This window comes from Lycium ferocissimum, chromosome 10 (genome assembly GCF_029784015.1).
Source record: "Lycium ferocissimum isolate CSIRO_LF1 chromosome 10, AGI_CSIRO_Lferr_CH_V1, whole genome shotgun sequence".
Taxonomy (NCBI): Eukaryota; Viridiplantae; Streptophyta; class Magnoliopsida; order Solanales; family Solanaceae; genus Lycium; species Lycium ferocissimum.
This window is the reverse complement of record NC_081351.1, coordinates 48465392-48488511: the sequence shown is the minus strand read 5'-3', so window position 1 is coordinate 48488511 and position 23120 is coordinate 48465392. Positions and strand designations below refer to the sequence as shown.

Below are 23120 nucleotides of genomic sequence, written 5' to 3'. Positions count from 1 at the left end.
TGGATTACATCAGTGTTATTTGAGCATGATTTAGTTGACTTTGAGATGATCCTCATGATAAGTGGTTATATGTGCATACATCAGTCTGAAATTCTCGTATATTAATGAAAATGAGCTATTTAGAGCATTTTTCCTGTACAACGTAATTATCTAATGTGTGCATGTTATATTCATGATTTCATATGGTATCTCATGCATATTACTGGAAAATGGTTCTGGGCGGGTTGATGTGATTGATAACCGAATTGGCTGACTACCGATGGGAAATGGTTCCGGAAAGGTGTATGGACCTCGCGAATCCTGCATGGGTTACAACTTCCCACTAAAGGAGTGTGTGTATACCAGGTTGCATTTGTCCATTGCATTACATTTCATTCATTAGTTCTGACATATTGAAGCTGTTGAGCTTACAATCGGATTCTAAGATTGATTAGTGATTATCTATGCTAGTTATTGGATTCTAATACCTAGTTGAATTATGAAGATTAATCTGTCTCTTATCTGTCGAATTTATTATATATTTTTAGTGGACTAACAACCGTTAAAGTGTGGATATAAGCATTTGCAAGACCAACCCTCGCTACTACTTTAGTTAGGATCGATCGACGATATTGCTAAGTGCACGTGCTTTTGTACTCATACAATCATACTATACTTGCTGCACTTTTATGTGCAGGTCTATAAGTGAGTACTAGCTGATTTCTAAGAGATGATGAGAGTTCTGTCATTTGGAGTTCAGGATGAGCTGCTTATCGATCTGCATTACCAGACTCTGACTTCTCTATTTTATCCGGTTGTCATTTAAACTCCTAGATAGTTTGGTGGTAAATCCTTGTATTTACTTTAAGTTAGATGTTATTGACTCATATCACTAGGTCTTTCGGGTATTTTTTATTTTATCTTTCGCACTTATTGTAAGAAAATGAATTAATTATGAAAATAGTTCACCTACCGGATTGGGTGTAGGTGCCATCACGACTTAAAAAATTTGGGTCGTGACAATTAGTCAAGTTTATATCAAGCAGCCTGACAGAGAGATACGAGCAGCATGACCCTCTTATGAGTGTTTACAAGTAAACTTGCAGCGACATGAAGTATAGAAAGCTTGTTAGAGAAGGCATTCATATTTTGATAATTGCTAAAAAGATTTCTTCCCAAGCTGATTGTTGAAGTAAAATTTACAAAATATGTCAATATTTTCATTGTAATTGTGATTTTGCTGAACAGGAATTTTGTTATAATTTGGACTATAAAATCGATGTTATGTTTCACGACTTGGATTTGCTAATACCTAATAATTAGTTACAAAAAGACAGATTATTTGGTTTGTTAGTCGTAAGTTTTACTCTAGATCATATTGATTGCTCAAATTTAATACTTTTCATGATTTCACTTGATTTCTCTTATAGAGTTTTCACCCATCAACTTTGTTAAGTACTTTAGATATCAACAGGTTATAACTGATCATGACCAAAAACAGAAACTGGTTATCACTGTATTTGCTCCATACCGATTGCAAGAGTCGCATGCTCTCAATTCCCAATTAAAAAATGGAATAGAAACTTTTTTACATCTCTTTTATTCTAATTTGCATAACCATACAAGGACAAACCAAATGTCTTATCGAGGAAGACTAACAAGAAGAGATTGATATCAATCAAACACAAATCAAATAAAATAGAAATGTCTAGTTAAGTGAAAGCACACATGTAGTCAAGTTGATTTCATACCATGCAACAAGATACATATACAACTAAAGTTATCCCGGGATTAAAGGTGAGATAAGTTTATCCCACGTTTGGTGGGGATAAAATCACGGTATAACTAATCCCGGAATTAGTTATCCTAGGATTATAGTGCTATTTTATTTCTATGGGAGGGTGAAATAACTAATCCTAGGATAAGTAATTTTGAGGTAACTGTTTCCCAACCAAACGACCCCTAACAGATTTAGGAACATAGAAAGTCGATATGACCAAATTTGAAGGAGATGCCTCAAACTAAATGCAGGATATTGACTTCTAACTTTTATCGCATTTAGGGTCCTCTTATATTCTTGAAAAAAAAAACTGAATTTGTTAAATTCGTTGAATCTATGATATTCTTAGTCATTAAGCCTAACCAGATGATCAGTATCCCCATTAAATTTATCAAAACTAGCTCTATGCATCCTTCATCTTCTTAGTCTAGGGACAGTAAATTTGAAAATGAAACAATATTTTAAGGTTAATCATCTGGGTGTATAAAGATCTAAAACAACCGACAATGAACTAACATATTCATGAAGGACCTTATCAACACTTAAGGTCTCATTTTAATGACTTACATGCTCGTTACTATGAGCCTGTATCTTCTAGGGAAATGGATTAAATTTGTCCATTTACTATGCGAAAAGAATTATATTTACTTTTTAGTATATTTTTTTGCATAAAAATACTCACGACGCTATTTATGTGGCTCAAATATTGATACAAACATTTTGGTGAAGTCTTTCGCCATCTCACTATGCCAACCACTTTCCTCCCCTTCTTCTATTGCCAACATATACTTCATACCTTTCCACCAATAATGTGGGCGGATCTCCATCTCCACCATCACTGTCACCATCAATATCATCATTTACGACTTCGACCACCTCACCTTCTCTGTGAACACTTCTATTATAAATGAGTACTCTTTTACCAAGCAATATTTCCCTACTTTTACTTCCAGTTTCAGTCTTATCACCTTTATTTGCTTGTTAAGAATAGGGCTGTTCATGGTTTTGGTTAAAACCAAAACCAAATCGAAAATTTAACCAAACCGAATAAAAAACCGACATTTGGTTTGGTTTGGTTTGATTTGGTTTTAAATTTTAAAAACCGATAATATTTGGTTTGGTTATGGTTCTATTAATAAATAACCGAATAAATAACCGAACCAAACCGATAAATTATATACATAAATTTTATAATTATTTGTATGTATAATATTAGTTTTTCATAAATAATTATAAATATTTTATACCTTTTAATCATTAATTTGATTTTTGGCCTACTTATTTCACATGATTGTTTAAGGCTATGTTTTTAAGAATATGCCAACATATACTTTTAACATACCTTTCCAAACCAATAATGTGAGCAATGCCTTTAACTTAAATTTTTAGATTTGATTTTAGGTTGTTTCTTCTTCTTTTTTTTTTATCTTTCTTTTTCACCATATCATTTGGAGATTCCTTAGAAGATACTGTCACCATCAATATCATCTTTTTCCGTTTACGACAACTTCGGGATCTTTACACAAAGTTTTGTTAATAAAATGGGAGAATTGAGGGCAAAATGGAATTATTGCCCTAAAGTTTGGGATCATTACACAAAGTTTTTTTATTTCTCATTTTAATTTTAGGTAGTTTTTATGTTTAATTAATATGTATGTTTGTAAACAACTTCTGTGTATTAAGATTACAAAAATAAATGAGTTAGCTTTTAGGCTTAATAGTACCAAGCAATATGTATGTTTCACCTTAAACTATAAATAAAAGTTATCATTTGAACCAAAAAAACTTCTTTTCTTTTTAATGTTTTATTGATAAATCTCATGGCTAAAGGTTAACAATCTAACCAAAACCGGTGGTTATTATTTTATTTAGTTTGGTTATGGTTTTAGACACCTTTATTTGCTTGCTAAGAAAGTTATCAAGTTGTAGTTGGTCGGCATTCTTGTATATCCCTTTTTTTAATGATAGGAAAAAAAAAAAATCTTATTTTATAAAAGGTATTTATCCTAGTAGAGAGGTATACTAGTTAGTCAGTGAAGCTATTGAAGAACAGATCGTGTTGCATTTCCAAATCCACTATTGAAAGAGAATCAATAACATTACCCTTGGATCCAATTGAATAAGAAAATCACTTTTCTTAAAAGAGTTCGTCGAGACTGCAGCCCTCTCAATCCAAATGGACTTGTTTATCTCTCGTTCTATTTTGATTTACAAACACTTTTTCTTAGATAAAAAAGGACTAAAAAATTAAAATATAATTAGTCTGAACAGGGAGCATTATGAATGGCATATTACACACATAGAGACCCTTTCCTGGAGCACAGTACAACACTTATTCACCTATTATCTGCAAGCCACTCTAAGAAAACAAAACCAGGTGACAGTGACCACTTTGTTTTGAGTAGTTTTAGCAGTAACTTGGCAGAAGACTTCAAAGATGGAGACGGCTTTGTAACTGCCCAAAACCCCAAAGAATCTAGGACTGAAGAAGGCTAAAATGTATAAATCATATTTAACATTACATCATTGTTCCTCTTTCTGAGTTTCCCAACTGTTCTTGGAGTTGAAGACAGAGGGAAGAGACATCACAAAGCAACTTCTGGTATTGGCATACAGGTAATGCCTCGTATGATATTTGACTGGGGTGAACTAGTAAATTTTGGAGTTGCGTACATAGCATCGATGCCTTTCCATCGTTTTCACATGATTTAGCAATTAATTGAAGCAGTGTACAGGATTGCTCAACACGAGCAGGTAATTGTGGTGGAACAGGGGGAACGAGGAATGGATGTTGGAGTAGCTGAGGAATCCTCCATCTTTCATTTCGATCCCATGCAAGACACTTCTTCATAAGATCAAGTAGCCAGGGATTGGACAAAGGTTCGTACGCGATTGCATGGTTTGGATCTGTTATAACTTTAAATTTCGCCCAGAAAGTTTTGTATTCTGAAAAGGGTGTTCTCCCGTAAACCATTTGATAAAGGATGCATCCCAATGACCAGATATCTGAGGGCCGACCACACTTTATTGTATTGCCATTTGCATCTGTCTCATTACACATAAAAGCTTCAGGGGACATGTAGCTTAAAGTGCCCACCTGTATAAGAGTTAACATCCACTAAGAAAGCAGAGATGAAGTTGACATTGCTGATTACTATATGTTAATCTTCCTCCACTAAGAAAGCAGAGATGAAGTTGACATTGCTGATTTCTATATGTTAATCTTCCTTTTGGCAGTACACTTCTTTTCTTATAGATGCTAAGTGGGGCAATCAGATGCATTCCATGTAAATCGTAAAGAAAAAGAGTGAAATACCTGTGAATCACGTTGAATGTTGGTTGTGTCACACATAATAGCCTTAGCTATACCAAAATCAATCAGCTTTAGTGAGCCTCTGACAAGAAGGAAATTAGCTGGCTTTAGGTCCGAGTGGACTATCCGTTCCTCATGTATGGTGTTAACAGCAAGAAGTATTTGCTGCAAAGTATGTCTAGAACTTTTGAGTACAATTCAAAAATATTAAAATTTTGCCAGATTTCAAGTCTGTAGAATGTACAACATACAAAAATGGTACATGAAACTAAGGTGGCCAATCCAGTCTTCCCCTATACTAGATGGAAGACCAAAGGGTCCTAAAGTTCTGCCATCAAGAGAAGTTTATAATTAAAGAAAAAATATACATACAACCAAATGAGCCAGGTAAATATCTTATCAAAAAGAAATAAAATAATAATAATAAAAAATAAAAAAAATGAGCCCGGTATAGAGGCGGGTACTGAAGATTCTTTCTTTAACCAAACCCTCCAGAATTTGAATTCAAAATCATATTATGAAGAAATTTAAGCATAAACAAAACATGCCATAAATCAAAAAGGTTTGCAGATTGAGATAGAAAAGTGACGATCTCAATTTATCAAGAAGCAACTGGCCAAATGTCTTTTATTCTGTTGTTTATAGAATTTACTTAAGATATACAGGAACAGACTCCTGAATTGGACTTCGGTTCAATGATGGCCAGTTTCAGTTACCTTAAAGCAACATGGAGCTCCTCTTCCCCTTCCCTTGGAAGGATTATGGAAGTGTTTCTCAGGTAAAGTATCTTGCCCTAGGTCTATCTCTAGCTTTATAAGTTTAAGTTGAATCTGGAATTGCATACACCTTAAAATTGATCAAATGAAGAGACTTTAATGGGTAAATAAGCAAATCTCCACCATTCCTTTTGGATTAAAGAATATTGAGGTTCAGGAGCTCATCGAGATATATTACTGAGAATTGAGAATGGCCATTAAAGCACATTCCTAATAAGAAGACAGCTAGGATCAGTACTTGATTTTTGACAAAAATCCACGAAAAGTATTCCCGGATCAATCAGTTTTGACCTTCATGAACCTTAACATATACACTAAAAATGCTTTTAGCAAAGAACAGCGTGTAAGAGATATTCGCAAAAGGGTCGACTCCAACAAAGGCAAGAGGATGTTTTTCATTCCTAATTTGCAGTTCTTCATTGTCCAACACCTTCTGCAATCTCCACTACCCAACTCCTAAAAAAGAAAGAAAGAGGATAAAAACCAACCAAGAGAAGAGGGAAAAGGCCGTAAATGCACATTGGTTAGCTGCTGAGTGGTTTTCCCCTCGGAATCTCCCACATTACCAGTCAGTTGGCTACAACACGGTTTTTTCTTCATCACTACTAGTCTACTACCAAGGAAACATATATGTGATTATTTGTTGTTCTCCATGCGCATGCCATGTGTAGTTTACTGGTTTATGTGTGATTATTTTGTTGTTCTCCATGTGCATGCCATGTGTGGTATTAGCCTTTTAGGGCAGTAATAGTTCCACTTTATACAAGTGGGAGGTGTGTAAAAGGATGCCTGCAAAGAAAGATTTGTAAAAGGATTCTCGTACAAGTTTAGGGGGTAAAGTATGTATTAAGGCATTAATATGAAATGCCGAAGCAAGATAGATTACGAGGGCATAGAAGAACTGGATACATGTTTATCATAAGACACTAAACTAGAACCTGTTAGCTAAAAAAAAAAAAATTATTAACTACTTTGACTTCAGAACAGAAAAAATTTAGGACCTGGAATCAGCAATGAAACAACTTCATAAAGATTAGGAAAATGAATGCTCAGTAAAGATTAGATCATAACAGCAACTTCATAAAAATAATCTGTAACTGCAGAAAAAGGAGAAAAAGGAAGGAAATGACCTGCCAGTAAAATCGAAGCCAGTTTTCATCTATAATTGACTCAGAGCTATCTAGTTCCCTCCATTTCTGAGACAGCATATGAGCCAAATCAATTTCACCGTATTCGAGAACCATGTATATGTATCCATCTTCTTTGACTCTGCTTTCATTATTACTCATCGAACCATTCATGACTTCATCTAGTAAACTCTTATCTGTAACCTAACAAAGAAGTGGATGTCAGTATTTGCTCCAAAAAGCAAACTGCAAATACTTTAAAACCCCAGATGCTGAACCCTCAACACCAAATGCAGGCACATGAAGTTCTAACCACTTTGGTAAGCCTATAGTTTGGGTTGAGGAAGCTAAGTTAGCAATTTAAACACAATCGTATCTAGAGATAAATCTTTTTTTTTTTTTTTTTTTTTGATAAGGATATCTAGAGATAATCTATCACAGCGATCTAGAAAGAAATGCAAGCAACCCAGATTTTGTTTAATAAATTCATAAGATTTGAACTTTTCAAGGCCTACAAGATCTGTGTATCAGCCTTCTTGTACTGCAGATACTATTACTCATTACAGACTTCATGTTCTAAGTTCAAAATCAAGAGATCATTAAGAATATTGTGTAAAGATTTTCTTAATGATTATATTATGGTCAAGAAAAGCATTAAGATATATGTCATAATAATTAGAATCTCAGGAATTAGGAAAGTTTATGCTCACAATTCCTATATAGGAAGCTCTATTGTTTGTTATAAACCCATTTTGAGAAAGGAGTGATTTTTCTCTTTTCTATCCTCTCACATTCTGGAAGATCCTTGCTTATTTCTCATCTCTCCAAGGGCCTCAATAAGCCTATGGAGTTGCAAAGGTCTCAACATGGAAATGTCCATTTCCAGATTGATTCATGGACATTCATATAGCAGTACTAAAAACTTAACTATAAGATTTCTTGAATGTACGCCAACAGTGAAACGTATGAGAAAGAGAAAATTGCAGCTTTATTTGAAACTAGATGTCTAACTCCAGCATATTTAACGTGATCAATCTCAGGCCGCATTCAATTTTCTACACTATTAAGATAAGTTATTTATGATAGCAGCACCCTTGGATGTTCTAGTTCTCACTTTGATCAATACCAGTACAAGACCAACATTGGATGGTCTGCTTCACCCAAAGCAAGCTTCTTTTTCTTTTATCTTCTTAGCATGCAATTAACACAAGAACCTAGCTTGACCAGACATTTTATATATATACATTGCAAGTTTAGCTTATGGTGAGATTAGACGGGACTCTGGTGTCTACATACAAACAATTCAGCCATCAGGGCTTGATGCTCGAGGAGAATGGTAATAATAGTCAAAGAACATAATCAAGATAAGATGGTTGAAATTGAGAAATTCTATCTAAGAACATAATCAAAATAAGATGGTTGAAATTGAGAAATTCTATCAGAGAGTTATAAGATAGGAAGATACCTACCAAAGTGAAAATCAAGTTTTATAAAACACTTGTAAGACTAACAATATTATATGGGATGAATGTTGGACTTCTAAGATCCAACATATGCACAAGATGGGTGTCAGAAAAATATGGACAGAAGGTGCAAATGACATATATGGAGGATACATGAGCTATACGAGGTCACTTGAGAAGCCTTTTTAGGTTGCTTGAGACAGTTTGATCACGTTCTACGTTGACCTCCAAATGCACTGGCTTGAGGTGTAAAACATGATGATTGAAGGTGTTAAAAAAACACGAGGTAGACCTAAATTCACCAACAAGGAATTTGTCCAGATAGACCTACAAGCTCTTAGAATCCATACAAACTAAGTGAAAACCGAGCATAATGGGGAAAAAAAACTATACAAGGGATATCAATTAGTTAAGATTAAAGTTTAGTTATGTAGATACTCTTACTCTAATATCCATTAGGAATCTTTAACCTCGTTTAGAAACTTGTATGGTAGTGAAAATGTAAAGAACCTCCAGTGTTATAAACCCCAAATTATTGATAATTAGATTGAGACGGGTATGAATGGAGTGACATGGATAGTGTTCATAGAGCGGTCCAGGTAGTTGGGATTGAGGGGTAGTTGTTGTTGTTTTACTTTTTAAGAATCCTTAACTGATGCAGCTTTTCCAAGAGGTAATCCTAGGCAAATCCAGCCATTGTTATGTTCCATTAGCATGTTCAAAGATAGACCTGATAAGTAACTACCATCGTCCTCCTGTTAGCTACAGAATGTTTTCAACTGATGTTCTTCCCTGATCCTTTCAACCAAAACATAAGCTAGAGTTCAACCCCAGCAAACAGTTAATGTTTTCGAAAATCATGAATGCTAACGTAAAGTACATACCTCATAGTCAATTAGTTGAATGATGTTGTTCTTTCCCTTCAGTCTCTTTAAATACTCAATTTCCTGACAAAACCCATATGCAGTAGCATAGTCACGACCTTTAAGCTTGATTTTCTTCAAGGCATAAATTGAGCAATCTGATGCAATGACTTTGTGGACCTCACTACTTCCACCACTACCTATCTTGCCAAGTCTTTGGTAAAGCTTTCCATTAACTTTGAAAAATGTATCAGGATCATAACCTTTTTTACGAGATGAAGATGCTGCTTTACTACCCACGCTTTTTTCTTGCTTTTCAGACTTAGAAGGCTCCAACTTCATGTTGGAAGATGAAACTTTTGACAAGGGAGCTCCAGATTGTATATCTGTAACACATTCTTTGGCTGAGTTATCCCCAAGAGGGGAAGTATGTTTAGGCATGTCACCTTTAATCAGCATACTATTCCTTGGCCCTTCAGCGACATTAGATCTCTTAACTTCTGAATCAGTTTCAGTGGTAGAACTAGGTACTGCAATAGCTGTCTGATCAGCTGAAAGCCTGTTTTCATTCTTTGGAACCGGATAAGAAGATTGCATCAGATGATCAGATTTCAGTTTAGATTCCCCCAGTGATTCCGTAGAGTTGCTCACAAGATGAGATTGTGGACAATAAGTTGTTGAGCTTAGCATGGGAGCAGATGTCGAGTTTATCAATGTTGTTGTGGTGCAGGTTGACCCAACCACTGAAGCTTGAGTCATGGGGTGGCTCAAATCATTCCGTAAGAAGTTCCTGAATTGGTGAATCTGATCTGCAACTCCTAATGCTCTATTTGCCAATAGAGAAGAGTTCCCGTTACCATCCACATCTGTGGTTTGAATATTTTGATCTCTCAAGACTTGGCTAGCAGCAGTCACAGCCTCCATCTGATTGCCTACATCCCAATCCATTTCTGTCAATGTAAGTGAATTCACATGAGACAACAAGTCCTCCATTCCAGTGACCATTCGGTCATTGACACCTGCATAAATCATATGTAGTATGTGCTATAATGTGCAAACTACTAAACAGACCTAGTTTGCAGTATGTTAGCCAATAAGACATCTTTAGTTTGATGATAAGCATTAACAGATTATTCAGTCGACGACATATGGAAAAGCTGAAGATATGTCTACGAGAAAAGATGGTCATATGCATTGTAGTTGGAGGAGTTCATAAATGGACCATACTACATTACCCTGAGACCTGGAAGTGCTATCAGCAGCAAAATGGACCTTCTTCTGCCCTTCAGCCAATAAAACCTGCTCACACTCTGTAACCAAGGAAGCAGATGTAATGTTGCTTCTATGACCAGTGAAGGATCTTGGTTGATCTCTCAAACTGTTGAATGAATTATAATTCTCTTCATGTGCGTCTACAGTGGAACCATACTCCGAAGGTTGCATAGATGCATCCTCTTGAGCTTCTACAGTAGCAGAGCCAATGTTCTTTGGTTGTGAAATACAGTCCATTAATCTATGACTCAGGGGAGTCTCATCTTGGGTCTTCTTTGCTTCCAGTGTACAATCTGTATTCAAAGTAGAACCTCTTGACGCTTGCCGCAGAGGAGCTACCAATCTCCTTGGCATAATATTATTCGACTTCATTGTACCTAAAGAATTCTCATGTTAGATCTCTTGGCTTTGAAAGTTGTCACCAGATAGTGAATCAGAATGGCCAAGCTCCAAGATTTTGGGAAAAGGAAAACAAACCAGAAAAAAGAAAAGAGAAAAAGCTCTTGGAAGCAACTACAGATGAACAGAAAGCAATTTCCAATATGTAAAACAAACATGCAACAGATGTATTTAAAATGGAAAAATAAAAATTACATACGGTCATAAGCGGTAACCGTCATAAGCGGTAACCGTAGGATAATCAGATCGTTGCTGGGAGGATAATGAAATTTGTAGTGATAAAATAAGGTGAAACCAGAAGTAACCAATATAACAATATTAGTAGCTGAATGGAAATGATGATATGGTGCCAATCATTAGCAAAAAAGTGCCAGGAAAAAAACACAAAGCTTAAGACTGTTGCAGATTTATAAAACAGAAAATATGAGAGCTTCTAGGATCCCCTTCATTCCGTAGCAGAGCTCCCACGTCAGCAACTAATTCAAAGACGTGCACAACTATTCTGAAGACTTGTCACCTTTTCATCCTAGCTATCCTCTTTATACGATGTCTATCCTGAAATACTGCTCATAAGCATCTCAAGAGCTACTTGGAAATGAGGATCGAGTACAGGAGATGGTCATATGCAAAATCCAGCTGCAAGACAACTACTGCCAACTATGTTTCTTAAGCCTATAACAACAGAGACAAGTTACTTTCTAGATTGAGCACCAGAAGGAGGTAATTTTTTATGGCCGAGAAATCCTTCAGGAGCCAACCCTTTGGATCAGCCGCAGCATTCAAAACTCAGGGTTGATGGGCCCGCCTCTTGACTCATCTACACTTAAATACTGGACTTAATTCGCTTGGCGCAGAGCTATAACTTGTGACCTAAGACACAAATTCCTCAACCTCTGCCCATTGAGCTAACCCCTGGGGGCTAGGGACAAAGTACAATTTTCTTTCCAGGTGCTGTCTATGATTCTCTTTGTGCCATACCCTCAATATATTTTCATAATATTATCAAAAAACATAGGGTGCTTCCAATTGCTTTCAAGTCCAACACAAGTAATACACTTGTATACATGTCTAAATTCTTTAAGGACCCTTTTGGCCATAAGAATTATTCACTTTTTTCCGGAATTTTTTTTCACTTTTTTCAAAAATTAGTGTTTGGCCATGAAAATTAGTTGTATTTGGAATTTGAAAAACTTGTTTTTCAAGTTTTTCACTTTTTTCACAACCAAAACAAGTACATTTCAACAAAAAATACTATTTGCAAAAACTATGGCCAAACACAACTCCAACTCCAAAATTCCAAAAAAAGTGAAAAAGTTTTTGGTTTCTATGGCCAAACGCCTACTTAATAGTAAAAACACCATTTGATGTCGCAATTCCAAGCATATTACTTCACAATAATGCATTCAATTGCCACTTCAACTTAATCATCAAATAATCCTGTCAAACTTCCTGTACTCTTCCTCGCGAAAGGACAAGATATTGGATGTAATCTCAGTTGCATTTGTTATCTTTTCAACGGATAAAGAACTTCTTCAACAACCTAAAGCCACAACCTTTTAGATTCATGGAACTGAAATGGCTATGTTTCAAAAACAATTGCCTAAAGATGGAAACAGAAATACATCCACGATCCTCCCATGAGTTCCAGCCAAAATATACCCAAGCCTAATAACTCAACAACTAAGAAAAAGCTTGCCATAATGATATGGCAAGCTCGCTAACACTTGTGCATTTTATACTAGCACAACAAGTAGAGAAGGGAAAAAATGAAGCATCCAGATAACTTTACAGAAATACAAGTTTCCCTAGAATTCCAGCAATTTAAATTGACTACATAGAAGAAATTTGCAAAAAAAGGTCATAATAATCCCACAAGAAGAAGATAAAACTCATCTACATCATACAACAAGCAAAGATTAAACTTCCGTCTTAATCCCACAAGAAGAAGATAAAACTCATCTACATCATACAACAAGCAAAGATTAAACTTCCGTCTTCAATCCTCCTCTCCCCATTGTCATTCTCTTAACTCAAGTACCACGAAATTATTACTCCCTCTGTCCCAATTTATGTGGCACACTTTCCTTTTTAGTCTATTCCAAAAAGAATGTCACATTTCTATATTTAGAAATAATTTAACTCTATGAGATGATTTACAGCCACACAAATATCTAAAGTTCTTTCTTAAACTCTGTGTCTACTCAAATGGTGCCACATAAATTGGGACGGAGGGAGTAGTTTTCATAGCTCAAGATACAAAATTACCAGAAATTCTCTTAACTCGAGTACCACAAAACTATTACTTCCTCCGTCCCAATTTAAGTGTCTTAATTTCCTTTTTGGTATGTCCTAGAAATGGTGCCTCTTTCTATATTTAGTAAGTTAACTCTTTCTATATTTAGTAAGTTAACAATTCAAACATCCTACATGGCAAGTTTAAAACCGCAAGATTCAAAAGACATTTTAGTACTTTAATTTAGGATCACAAGATTCAATAGTCTCTTTTTATTCCTTAAACTTTGTGCCCAGTCAAACTAAGACACTAAAAATGTCACTGAGGAAGTAGTTTTCATAGCTCAATATTACAAATTTACCAAAAATTGACACGACTTGTCACCATAAACCCTAGAATCTTACACTTTACAGCAATACCCAAAAAGATAAAATCCCTAAATAGCCAAAAGTAATATCAACAAAAAGCCCTAAAAGGTAGTGTTAGCATTGAGAATAGTTGGTTACCGATAGGACGAGGGCGTTTAAAGGCGGCTTGAATATGACGGAGGAAATCCGGTGGTGAAGATGAAGAAGACGACGTCGTTGTTGTTGTCGAAGACTGTGTAATCGAACGGCTAACATTGACTGATTCTGACAAATTATTTATCGGACGGATGGAAATGGGCTTCGTCACTGCTACTGCTGGTTCTAGAAGGTTCGGCGTCTCACCTTCCATTGATCAATTACAACTTGCATTTCTCTACAATTTGTTCACCACTACATAGTACTAAATAATAATTGGCTAATAAAAGTATTGATAATATATATATATTCACACATATATAGATGAAGATTTATATGGTGTTTAGTTTAGGAAAATGGTGATGAATCTGTGGATCCATTGAACAACAAATTGAAGAAAGAGAGAGAGAATTTAGAGCTTTTGTTAAGTTCATTCAAAATGGCATCTTGGCGCTCCCAATTACAAATGGGCTGCTTCCTTTGCACTTTGCGCCCTAATTTTGTCTCATTTTGCATTTTGCACCCTTACCATTTTTCGTCTCTTTTTATGATATGTGCCCCACTGAGTGCTTTCAAGAAAACAATTCTAACGGTCCTTAAATAGTACTCCCTCCAGATAAAAAAAAAGAGTCCACTTAAAGAAATCAAGAAAGAATGAACCTTATTTTTTTATATCTACCCCTATTAAGTGTTATATGATCAAATCTCAATGCCTATTTAGTTATGGGTAGTTTAGTCAAATTACCTATTTTTGTCTAGGAGTTAGTATTTTCTGAAGGGGTGTGCAAATGGCTAAGTAGACTCTTTTTTTGATCCGGAGGGAGTAAATCTTTTTGGTAGGGGTGTTCATGGTCCGATTTGACTCGGTTTTTGGTTAAAACCGAACCAAACCAATTAAGTCAATTTTTTTTCTAATATTCAAACCAAACCAAACCATCATAGTATAAATTCTATCGGTTTCGGTTTTGTCGATTTTATCGGTTTGGTTCGGTTCGGATTTTAAGAATGTATTAATACAAAGAACCTTTGAATCAAATGGTAACTAAATACGACTTTGACCGTGATCCATTCAAATCTAAGAATCTTCTTAATTAATTCATTAACTTTATTTAGGTATAGGCCTATGGCTTGTGTATAGGAATTACAAAAACATAACATCTATGTTTCATGATTCTAATTACCTCCCTACATAGAACCTTTTGATATTACGCAGTCCCTCAGGAATTTTTGTTATCTAGACTCATCGTGTTATAAAGCATTGAGAAGAAAGCACAAAAGTTAAAACGGAAAATGATAAACAAAAAGACAAAGTCATCTACTAAATCTTTTGTAAATTCCAATTGTCATTTTCTTCCCCTTAATTTGTTACGGATAAATGCTAGCTTATCAGTAGTAATTCAAATGGCATGTAAATGAAGGAACTATAAAACTGAATAAGGCGAAAATTTTATTTTATCTTTAGCAAATTTCTTTTTATTTTACCTTAAACTTAAATTAGCTACACTTTTCTTTCTAATTATTTGAATTTGTACTTGGACTTGGAATGAGTCAAATTTTTTTTATATATATATATATATATATATATTTTTTTTTTTTTAAATATGTATGTATCTATCGGTTTGGTTCAGGTTTTTTCGGTTTAACACCAAACCAAACCAAATGTTATCAGCTTTTTTAAAATTTAAAATCAAATCAGGTCAAACCAAGCTGGTTTTCGGTTTATTAAGTCGGTTTGACTCGGTTTACCGGTTCGAATCGGTTTTTCGGTCTCATTTGAACACCCCCACTTTTTGGAATGTCACACCTCATAATTGAGTTTGGTTTAATTTAGGACCAGTTTGGCCACGAGAATTATTCATTTTTTTTCGGAATCTTTTTTTACTTTATTTAAAAAAATAAGAATTTGGTTATGAAAATTTCAAATACAACGATTTGGGAAATAGCTAAATTCATGTCTTCATTTTTTCTTAAAAAAAAAAACAACTCACTTCCAGTATATTCAAACAACCAAATATTATTTGCAAAAACTATGACAAAACACGACTCAAAACTATAACAAAACACAACTCCATCTTCAACTCCAATTTCAAAAATTCCAAATAACGTGAAAAATATTTGATTTCTATGGCCAAACACCTACTTAGATTGTATATTTGTTTAGTCAAATACTTACTTGGTCATTAGAAATGCTTAGATAAATTTTCAAATTCTTTATTTATTTATTTATTTTTTATTATGTACAGATATATTTGTCTACATATTATTATAACTTATTTACATGTTCATTTTTTTTTTTTAATTTTTCTAGATACACATATATCTTTCACAGATTATTAGAACTTATTTACATGTTCATTTTTAAAAAATAAAAAAATTTATTTAATATTATAAAATTAAGTTCTATTTAAAATAAAAGAAGATTAAGCTACAAAATTACACTCGTGCAATAAAAAATGATATTAAAATTACTATAATTATATTATGACAAATAAACAGATCATTATAACTAGTATATTAAGTAATTACTTGGCTGATAATTACTACCGTGATAATTACACAACCTAGTAACGACGATGAGATTTCCAAGCATGCCCTTGTTTATGTAATGTGATTACCAAACATACCCTTGTCTATGTAAAGTAGGTATGACTTATATGTACCCTGTAACATAAAGGGTCTTTTTCCATCTAAAAGAAACATAAAAGGTCCTTCATGCTTAAAAAATGGACATTTTCAGTTTAATAACTCTTAAACTAACAAGGGCAATTCGCAGAATTGCCCTTCTTTTGGGGTGGTCTTTAAATTTTGCCCCTCATATTTGAAATCTTTAAAATTTGCCCTTCGGCTAACACCCATAGGTTTCAGGTTCGAACCCACGCGCAGGCAAAATTTTAAAAAAAATTCGCAAGGCAGAGTTTAAATTTCGCTATGCCGGACCCGGCATACTTTTGTTAAGGAATTACCAAAGTTATGCCGGACCCGGCATACTTATGCCTTGTGGGCAGACTTGGCATAAGTATGCCGAGTCCGGCATAACTTTGATAATTCCTTCACAAAGTTATGCCGGGTCCGACATAAAAGTTTATGGATAAAGTGGATCCATGCCTACTATGTCAAAGAGTAGGATTTGACCAATTTAACGGTGCTTGGCCGACATATTGGATGGTTAGACAAATTATTGGTTCTTGGAGAATCCTGGAGCAAGTGCATACTTCTTCTCAACGTGGAAAAAGCTTGATTCGAACTAAATTCTTGCAATTATTAGGTAATCCCGAAAGAGTCAATCGAAAATTTATGGTGTTTCAAATACGCCACTCGACCAAAATATATTTCACAATGTGATTGTGCTTACATGGAAGATCTACGATCGCTAATAGGATCATACAATGGGGCTTGAGTGTAGAACCAATTTGTGTTATGTGCAAGTGTTGTGATGAAGAAAGTTTGCCCATTAAAAGTATGCCCCCACCGGCATAACTTTGTGAAGGAATTATCAAAGTTATGCGGACCCGCATACTTATGCCTTATGGGCGTACTTGGCATAAGTATGCGGATCCGGCATAACTTTGATAATTCCTTCACAAAGTTATGCCGGTCCGGCATAAAAGTTTATGGATAAAGTGGATCCATGCCTACTATGTCAAAGAGTAGGATTTGACCAATTTAACGTGCTTGGCGTACATATTGGATGGTTAGACAAATTATTGGTTCTTGGAGAATCCTTGGAGCAAGTGCATACTTCTTCTCAACCTGAAAAAAGCTTGATTCGAACTAAATTCTTGCAATTATTAGGTAATCCCGAAAGAGTCAACTGAAAATTTATGGTGTTTCAACATGCCACTCGACCAAAATATATTTCACAATGTGATTGTGCTTACATGGAAGACTGCTGACTGCTAATAGGATCATACAATGGGGCTTGAGTGTAGAACCAATTTGTGTTATGTGCAAGTGTTGTGATGAAGAAAGTTTGCCCATTAAAAGTATGCCCCCACCGGCATAACTTTGTGAAGAAATTATCAAAGTTATGCGGACCCGCATACTTATGCCAAGTCCGCCCATAAGGTATGAGTATGCCGGTTCGGCATAAAATTTGTAATTCCTTAACAAAAGTATGCCGGTCCGCATACACGCGATTCAACCCTTGTCTTGCGATTTTTTTTTTTAATTTTTGCTTGAGCGAGGGTTCGAACTCGAACCTCGCGCGCGAAGGGCAAAAATTAAAGACCAAAGAATATGAGAGGCATAATTTAAAGACCACAAATATGAGGGGCAAAATTTAAAGACCACCCCAAAAGAAGGGCACTCCGCACAAAAAATTGAACTAACAATCTCACTAAAGCCCAATTAAACTCAACATATTTTGTTTGGGAAACTTACGTTAATGTAGCCTTCTCTCATCTAGTTATCATACATGGCCGAAGTATATACTATCTATACACTTCGGCTGTATATGTAGTGTATATATATGTATAGTATATGTATTTTTGGTATACTTTATACGCTACATATACACTGTGTTCATATTTTTTGTAAAGTAGATGAACGAATGATATTTGGCTGTAATTTTTTCATTTTTTTTTCACGGTGAAAAGCAAACTACATAAAGAAAACACTTTATCCGTTAAGGAACTCCTATACCTCTGCTAGCCTCCAAATATCTCTTGTTATGTATGCTGGATTCACCTCTTTCTTCTTCTTCTTCTGTTGTTGTTTCTTTTGGAACTTCTTGTATACGACTTTCTTTTTGAACTCCATTCGACTCCAATAATAATGGTCAATTTTCAGACTATTCTCTAAGCTATATAAAAACTTGTAATTTCACTAAAAAAAAAATGAAATTAGCTATAACTCCATTGCTAACCGACGGGGCGGACCCACATGGTCTCAAGTGGATTCATATGAACCCACTGGTCAAAAAATTACAGTATATATATATGTATATTTATTCAGTTTTTGAAAAAGTAGAATGATATATTTAATATTTGACTCCACTTTAACTAAGTGCAATGCTCAGCGTAGTGGCAAGTGAGTTCAAAAGTTTCTAAATGGTCGTGAGTTTGAAACCCATCTACAACAAATTAGCGATCTTTTTTTTCTTTTAGTCATTTAAAATTAAAATTTCACCACACAAGTAATATTATAAGTCATAACCTACCGTGCTAATTTAACCACACAAGTAATAATATTATGTCATAACCACCGAGCACGAAAGAAAGATTCGTCCCTTACTCCCTTTTCCTTCTTTTTTTTTTTAATTTCTAATATAATAGAATTAAAATACAAAAAGGACCCAAATCTCAATCTAAAAGGGTACTGAAAAATGAAATCCCCAATCTCAAACTCCCCGCTCGTCTCTCTCAAGTCTCAGCTGAAGCAAATTTCATCATCAAGTTCGGCTCTTGCATCAACACAACACCAAGCATCGATCAAGGTCGCCTCTTTGTCCTTTACTCTGTACTTCCATATAAATAAAATTATTGTGGCTGTTTTTGATTTCTTCACTTGAGAAAAACCCTACCACTTAAAATTGAAGAAAATTGATTTTGGGATTTTGGATGCTAAATATAAGCATAAAATGGAAGGAATAGGTAGAATGAAAACAAAGTTTTCATAATAAAATAGTTCTCAAGCATGATGACATTTTTTCTACAGTTACAACAAAACTCTATAATAGAATAGAAGAGTTAATGATAATGAACCTTTTTCCTATGTCTTAGCTTTTTGTTGCTGCCTCTCTATTCTGTTATATTATTGTTCTAACTTCTAATTAGAATTTTAATTTTGTAATCCAGTTTCAAAGTCCAATGAAGAGATATTTCTTCATGGTATCGTCCAAGTTTCCACAACCAAGTTCATCCACTCAAAATGTTCCTCGTGTGGAAGAAAACTTGAACCGAGCTTAGAAGAAAATCATCATTCTTGCTAAAAAACAAAAGCAAGGAGTAGGTTTGGATTCTCTACCAACGGATCCAAATAAAAGAATACCCATTCGGACTATCATCGAGATGAACGTAATGAGATTAGACGAGCATATATCCAAAGGGGTCCTCATTAACCTCGACTTCCTAGGTTTCCTCAAATAGATTTTTACGGATATAAACGTCGTTTTAATCGTAAATGGTATAAAAAATACCATGATTGGTTGGAGTATAGTGTGGTAGAAGATCTTTATTGTTTGTGTTGTTATTTATTTAAAGATGAAAGCATTCATCAAGGTGGAGGCGAAGCATTTTCAAGTATAGGGTTCAAGAGTTGGCACAAAAAGAAAAGATTAGACACGCACGTTGGTGAGTTGAACAGTGACCACAACTAGGCAAAGAAGAAGTGTGAAGATCTAATGTGACAAGAACAGTCAATTCAAGTTGCGTTTGTAAAGCCAGATAATAAAGCTAAGCTTGAGCACAAAATTCGTTTAAAGGCTTCAATTGAGGTGGTGAGACTCCTCTTGAATCAAGGATTGGCATTTCGTGGACATCGTGAAGATGAATCATCATTAAACAAGGGTAACTTTCTTGAAATTCTTTCATGGTATGCGAAGCGGTGTGATAAAATTAGTGATCTTGTGTTGAAGAAGGCTCCAAAAAACAATCAGTTGACTTCTCATAAAATTCAAAAAGATATTATCACCGCATGTAAGTTGGAAACAATTAAAGCTATTATGGAGGACCTAAATGGTGACTATTTCTCATTGCTAGTTGACGAATCTTGTGATGTGTCACGTAAGGAGCAAATGGCAATTGTTTTGCGATATGTTGATAGATGGGGATCTGTGGTGGAACGCTTTATTGGGATTGTTCATGTTCGTAATACTAGTGCTCTATGTTTAAAAGAAGCAATTGTTAACTACCTTGCTCAACATTCAACATTCTTTGAGTTTATCTAATATACGTGGACAATGCTATGATGGAGCAACCAATATGCAAGGCATCTAAGTGGCCTTAAAATTTTGATTCAATAGGAAAGTAGATCAGCTCATGCGATTCATTGTTTTGCTTATCAACTTCAATTGACTCTTGTCGGGGTATCTAAAAAATGTCTTCCGGTTGGAGAACTTGTATTGTTGGTTTCTAATGTCTTAAATGTAGTGGGAGGTTCTTTTAAATGCATGGATGAACTTCGAGAATCTCAGAAAAAAGTTCAAGAGGCACTAGATATGGGCGAGGTTGAAACTGGTAAGGGCTTGAATCAAGAGCTTGGTCTTGCTAGAGCTGCTGATACTCGTTGGGGTTCACACTACAAATCATTTAAGAACTTCATTAGTATGTTTGGCTCTATTACTGATGTTCTTGATACTATTGTTGTTGATTCTGAATGCGTTGAAGATAGTTGTAAGGCAACAGGATATCTTAGAGTTTGTCAAACATTTGAAATTGCTTTCATATTGCACTTAATGAGAGATATTTTGGCAATTACAAATGAGCTTAGTGAATCCTTGCAAAAGAAAGAACAAGATATTGCAAATGCCATGTTACTTGTTAAAGTGGCGAAGAAACGATTGCAAGATCTGAGAGAGGAAGGATGGGATCCACTTATCGAGAATGTGTCCACATTTTGTGTCAAGTATGATATTTTGATACCTAATTTTGATGAGTTCTATATTAATTTTGGAAGATCTCGACGTAAAGTTGCGGAGCATACTTTCTCACATCACTATCATGTCGATATATTTTTTAAGATTATTGATTGGCAACTTCAAGAACTCAATGATCGTTTTAATGAGGAGAGAACGGATTTGCTTATTGGAGTTGCTTGCTTGAATCCAGTTGACTCATTTTCTAGTTTTGACATCAATAAAATATTGAGAATGGCTGAATTATATCCTGATGATTTTGGTGAAGATATAATGGTTACTCTTAAAAATGCGCTTGAGACTTATATTGTTGATGTCTGTGATGTTGATGAAAGGTTCTCCAACTTTGAAAGGACTTGGTGATCTTTCTAAAGAGCTAGTTAAGGCAAAGAAACATTTAAACTATCCGCTTGTGTTTCGCCTTGTAAAATTTGCATTGCTCCTACCGGTCGCCACCGCTACAGTTGAAAGAGCTTTTTCGGCGATGAAGTCGATAAAGAGTGAATTGCGAAATCGAATGGATGACGACTTCATGAGCGGTTGTATGGTGCCTTATGTAGAAAAAAAAATATTTAAGACCGTTTCTAGTGAGAGTATTATGAATAGGTTTCAAAAAATGAAAACTCGTAGAATACAATTGTAATAATATATTTTAATTAATCAAACTTTATTATGGTGCTACGATCAATCTTATGGTCAAGAATTTGGAATTCTCTGTAACTTTCTATAGCTGTTTGTTTGGAAGTGCAGAGCCTGCTAACAATTCTCAAACTACTCGCAACCAGGAAAAGGATCCAACTAATGATCGTGCCCCAAAGCCAACTGCTTCAACTACAATGGAGGCATCTTATTTGATGGACAAACAAGGAAGGAAGAGTCTGCTGCTCATAAGCTTTACTAGAATGGTATGTCATTTTTACTTTTTTTTAGTCCTTGATGGAGTTTATTATGTGAAAATATAATACAACTTGGTGAACCTACACATCTTTTTAGATTGCTCTATCATGACTTATTCGCTTCCATTGTTTCTTTTATTTTTTTTGTATTGACTTGAATTGCTTGTCCTTGTGCCGAGGGTCTACCGCAAAATAATATCTCTACCTCCCATTTGAATGTTTTTGTCCGCTCTATTTTTTTCATATATTGAACCCGCTTAGTGAAAATCCTGAGTCCTCCTTGCTAACCGTCGCTAAATTGCATGTAGCCAACATAATTTTTTGATAACCCGTTACTAATTTCTATTTTTTTTAAAATAGTATTTGAACTTCCATGCTTGAAGTAGTATATTCATGTTGCATTTTCACTGATTCTGACTATACTTGACATTAATTGTGTGCTTGTTATACAAAGGGTCCTTGGTAATCACAACGTATAACCTCATTTTGCTCAGGGAATTACATCACCCTCCAACCAAAAATAGTTAAACATGGAAACTATAAGAGGTGTCTGATCACAAAGCATTAACCCACCTAGCTTCATTGTGACACTACAAATTTGTGACTCATGACACTACTAAAAAAACAGGGAAAATCGACCAAAAATTTTCGACCACACTTTTTGGTCGAAATAAAATCGACACGAGGTCGAAATTTCCAAATTTTTTTTTTTTTTTTTTTTTTTTTGGATTTCGACCACACGTGGTCGTTATTTAAACATGAAATAAAATTTCGACCACGTGAGGTCGAAACTTTTTTTGGTACAAATAACAAATGAAAAAAAACATTTTCTAAAAATTAAATTATATAAATAAAACAATTAATTAAATAAAAAAAAAAAACATATTTCGACCGCACACGGTCAAAATAATGAATCTGAAAATTTAATTATACTCCCCCAACC

The 23120-nt window shown here is 34.8% G+C and overlaps 3 protein-coding genes across 4 annotated transcripts; 2 read left to right on the top strand and 1 right to left on the bottom strand.

The window, feature by feature from the left end:
• Positions 1-3874: 3874 nt before the first annotated feature.
• Positions 3875-14228, bottom strand: LOC132034153 (serine/threonine-protein kinase MPS1). Of its 2 annotated transcripts, none has more exons than XM_059424423.1 (6): positions 13712-14228; positions 10537-10950; positions 9323-10320; positions 6979-7179; positions 5076-5237; positions 3875-4856 (listed from the first exon to the last, which is right to left on the bottom strand). In XM_059424423.1, the coding sequence occupies exons 1-6, from the start codon at positions 13920-13922 to the stop codon at positions 4278-4280; spliced, it is 2565 nt and encodes an 854-aa protein (XP_059280406.1). In that variant the 5' UTR covers positions 13923-14228; the 3' UTR covers positions 3875-4277. The 2 variants fall into 2 exon arrangements, with proteins under 2 accessions (XP_059280406.1, XP_059280407.1); XM_059424424.1 differs by having other exon boundaries at positions 9323-10251; positions 13712-14227.
• Positions 14229-19908: 5680 nt separating this feature from the next.
• On the top strand, positions 19909-20594 carry LOC132034978 (uncharacterized). Its single transcript, XM_059425301.1, has 2 exons — positions 19909-19947; positions 20064-20594. Exons 1-2 carry the CDS (start codon positions 19909-19911, stop codon positions 20592-20594), a joined length of 570 nt encoding a protein of 189 aa, XP_059281284.1.
• A 222-nt stretch (positions 20595-20816) lies between these two features.
• On the top strand, positions 20817-22289 carry LOC132034977 (uncharacterized). Its single transcript, XM_059425300.1, has 3 exons — positions 20817-21616; positions 22012-22186; positions 22275-22289. The coding sequence occupies exons 1-3, from the start codon at positions 20817-20819 to the stop codon at positions 22287-22289; spliced, it is 990 nt and encodes a 329-aa protein (XP_059281283.1).
• Positions 22290-23120: the final 831 nt, after the last annotated feature.

Excerpts from the sequence above, each read along its gene's own strand:
- LOC132034153 (XM_059424423.1), bottom strand. The coding sequence starts at position 13,922 with ATGGAAGGTGAGACGCCGAACCTTCTAGAACCAGCAGTAGCAGTGACG. Across the intron at positions 10,321-10,536 it reads TAGCACTTCCAGGTCTCAGG|GTGTCAATGACCGAATGGTC; the intron begins GTAATGTAGTAT and ends TGATTTATGCAG. Across the intron at positions 5,238-6,978 it reads GGCTTCGATTTTACTGGCAG|CAAATACTTCTTGCTGTTAA; the intron begins GTCATTTCCTTC and ends CATACTTTGCAG.
- LOC132034978 (XM_059425301.1), top strand. The coding sequence starts at position 19,909 with ATGAAAGCATTCATCAAGGTGGAGGCGAAGCATTTTCAA. Across the intron at positions 19,948-20,063 it reads TGGAGGCGAAGCATTTTCAA|TCAATTCAAGTTGCGTTTGT; the intron begins GTATAGGGTTCA and ends TGACAAGAACAG.
- LOC132034977 (XM_059425300.1), top strand. The coding sequence starts at position 20,817 with ATGGATGAACTTCGAGAATCTCAGAAAAAAGTTCAAGAGGCACTAGAT. Across the intron at positions 21,617-22,011 it reads GTCTGTGATGTTGATGAAAG|CTGTTTGTTTGGAAGTGCAG; the intron begins GTTCTCCAACTT and ends AACTTTCTATAG.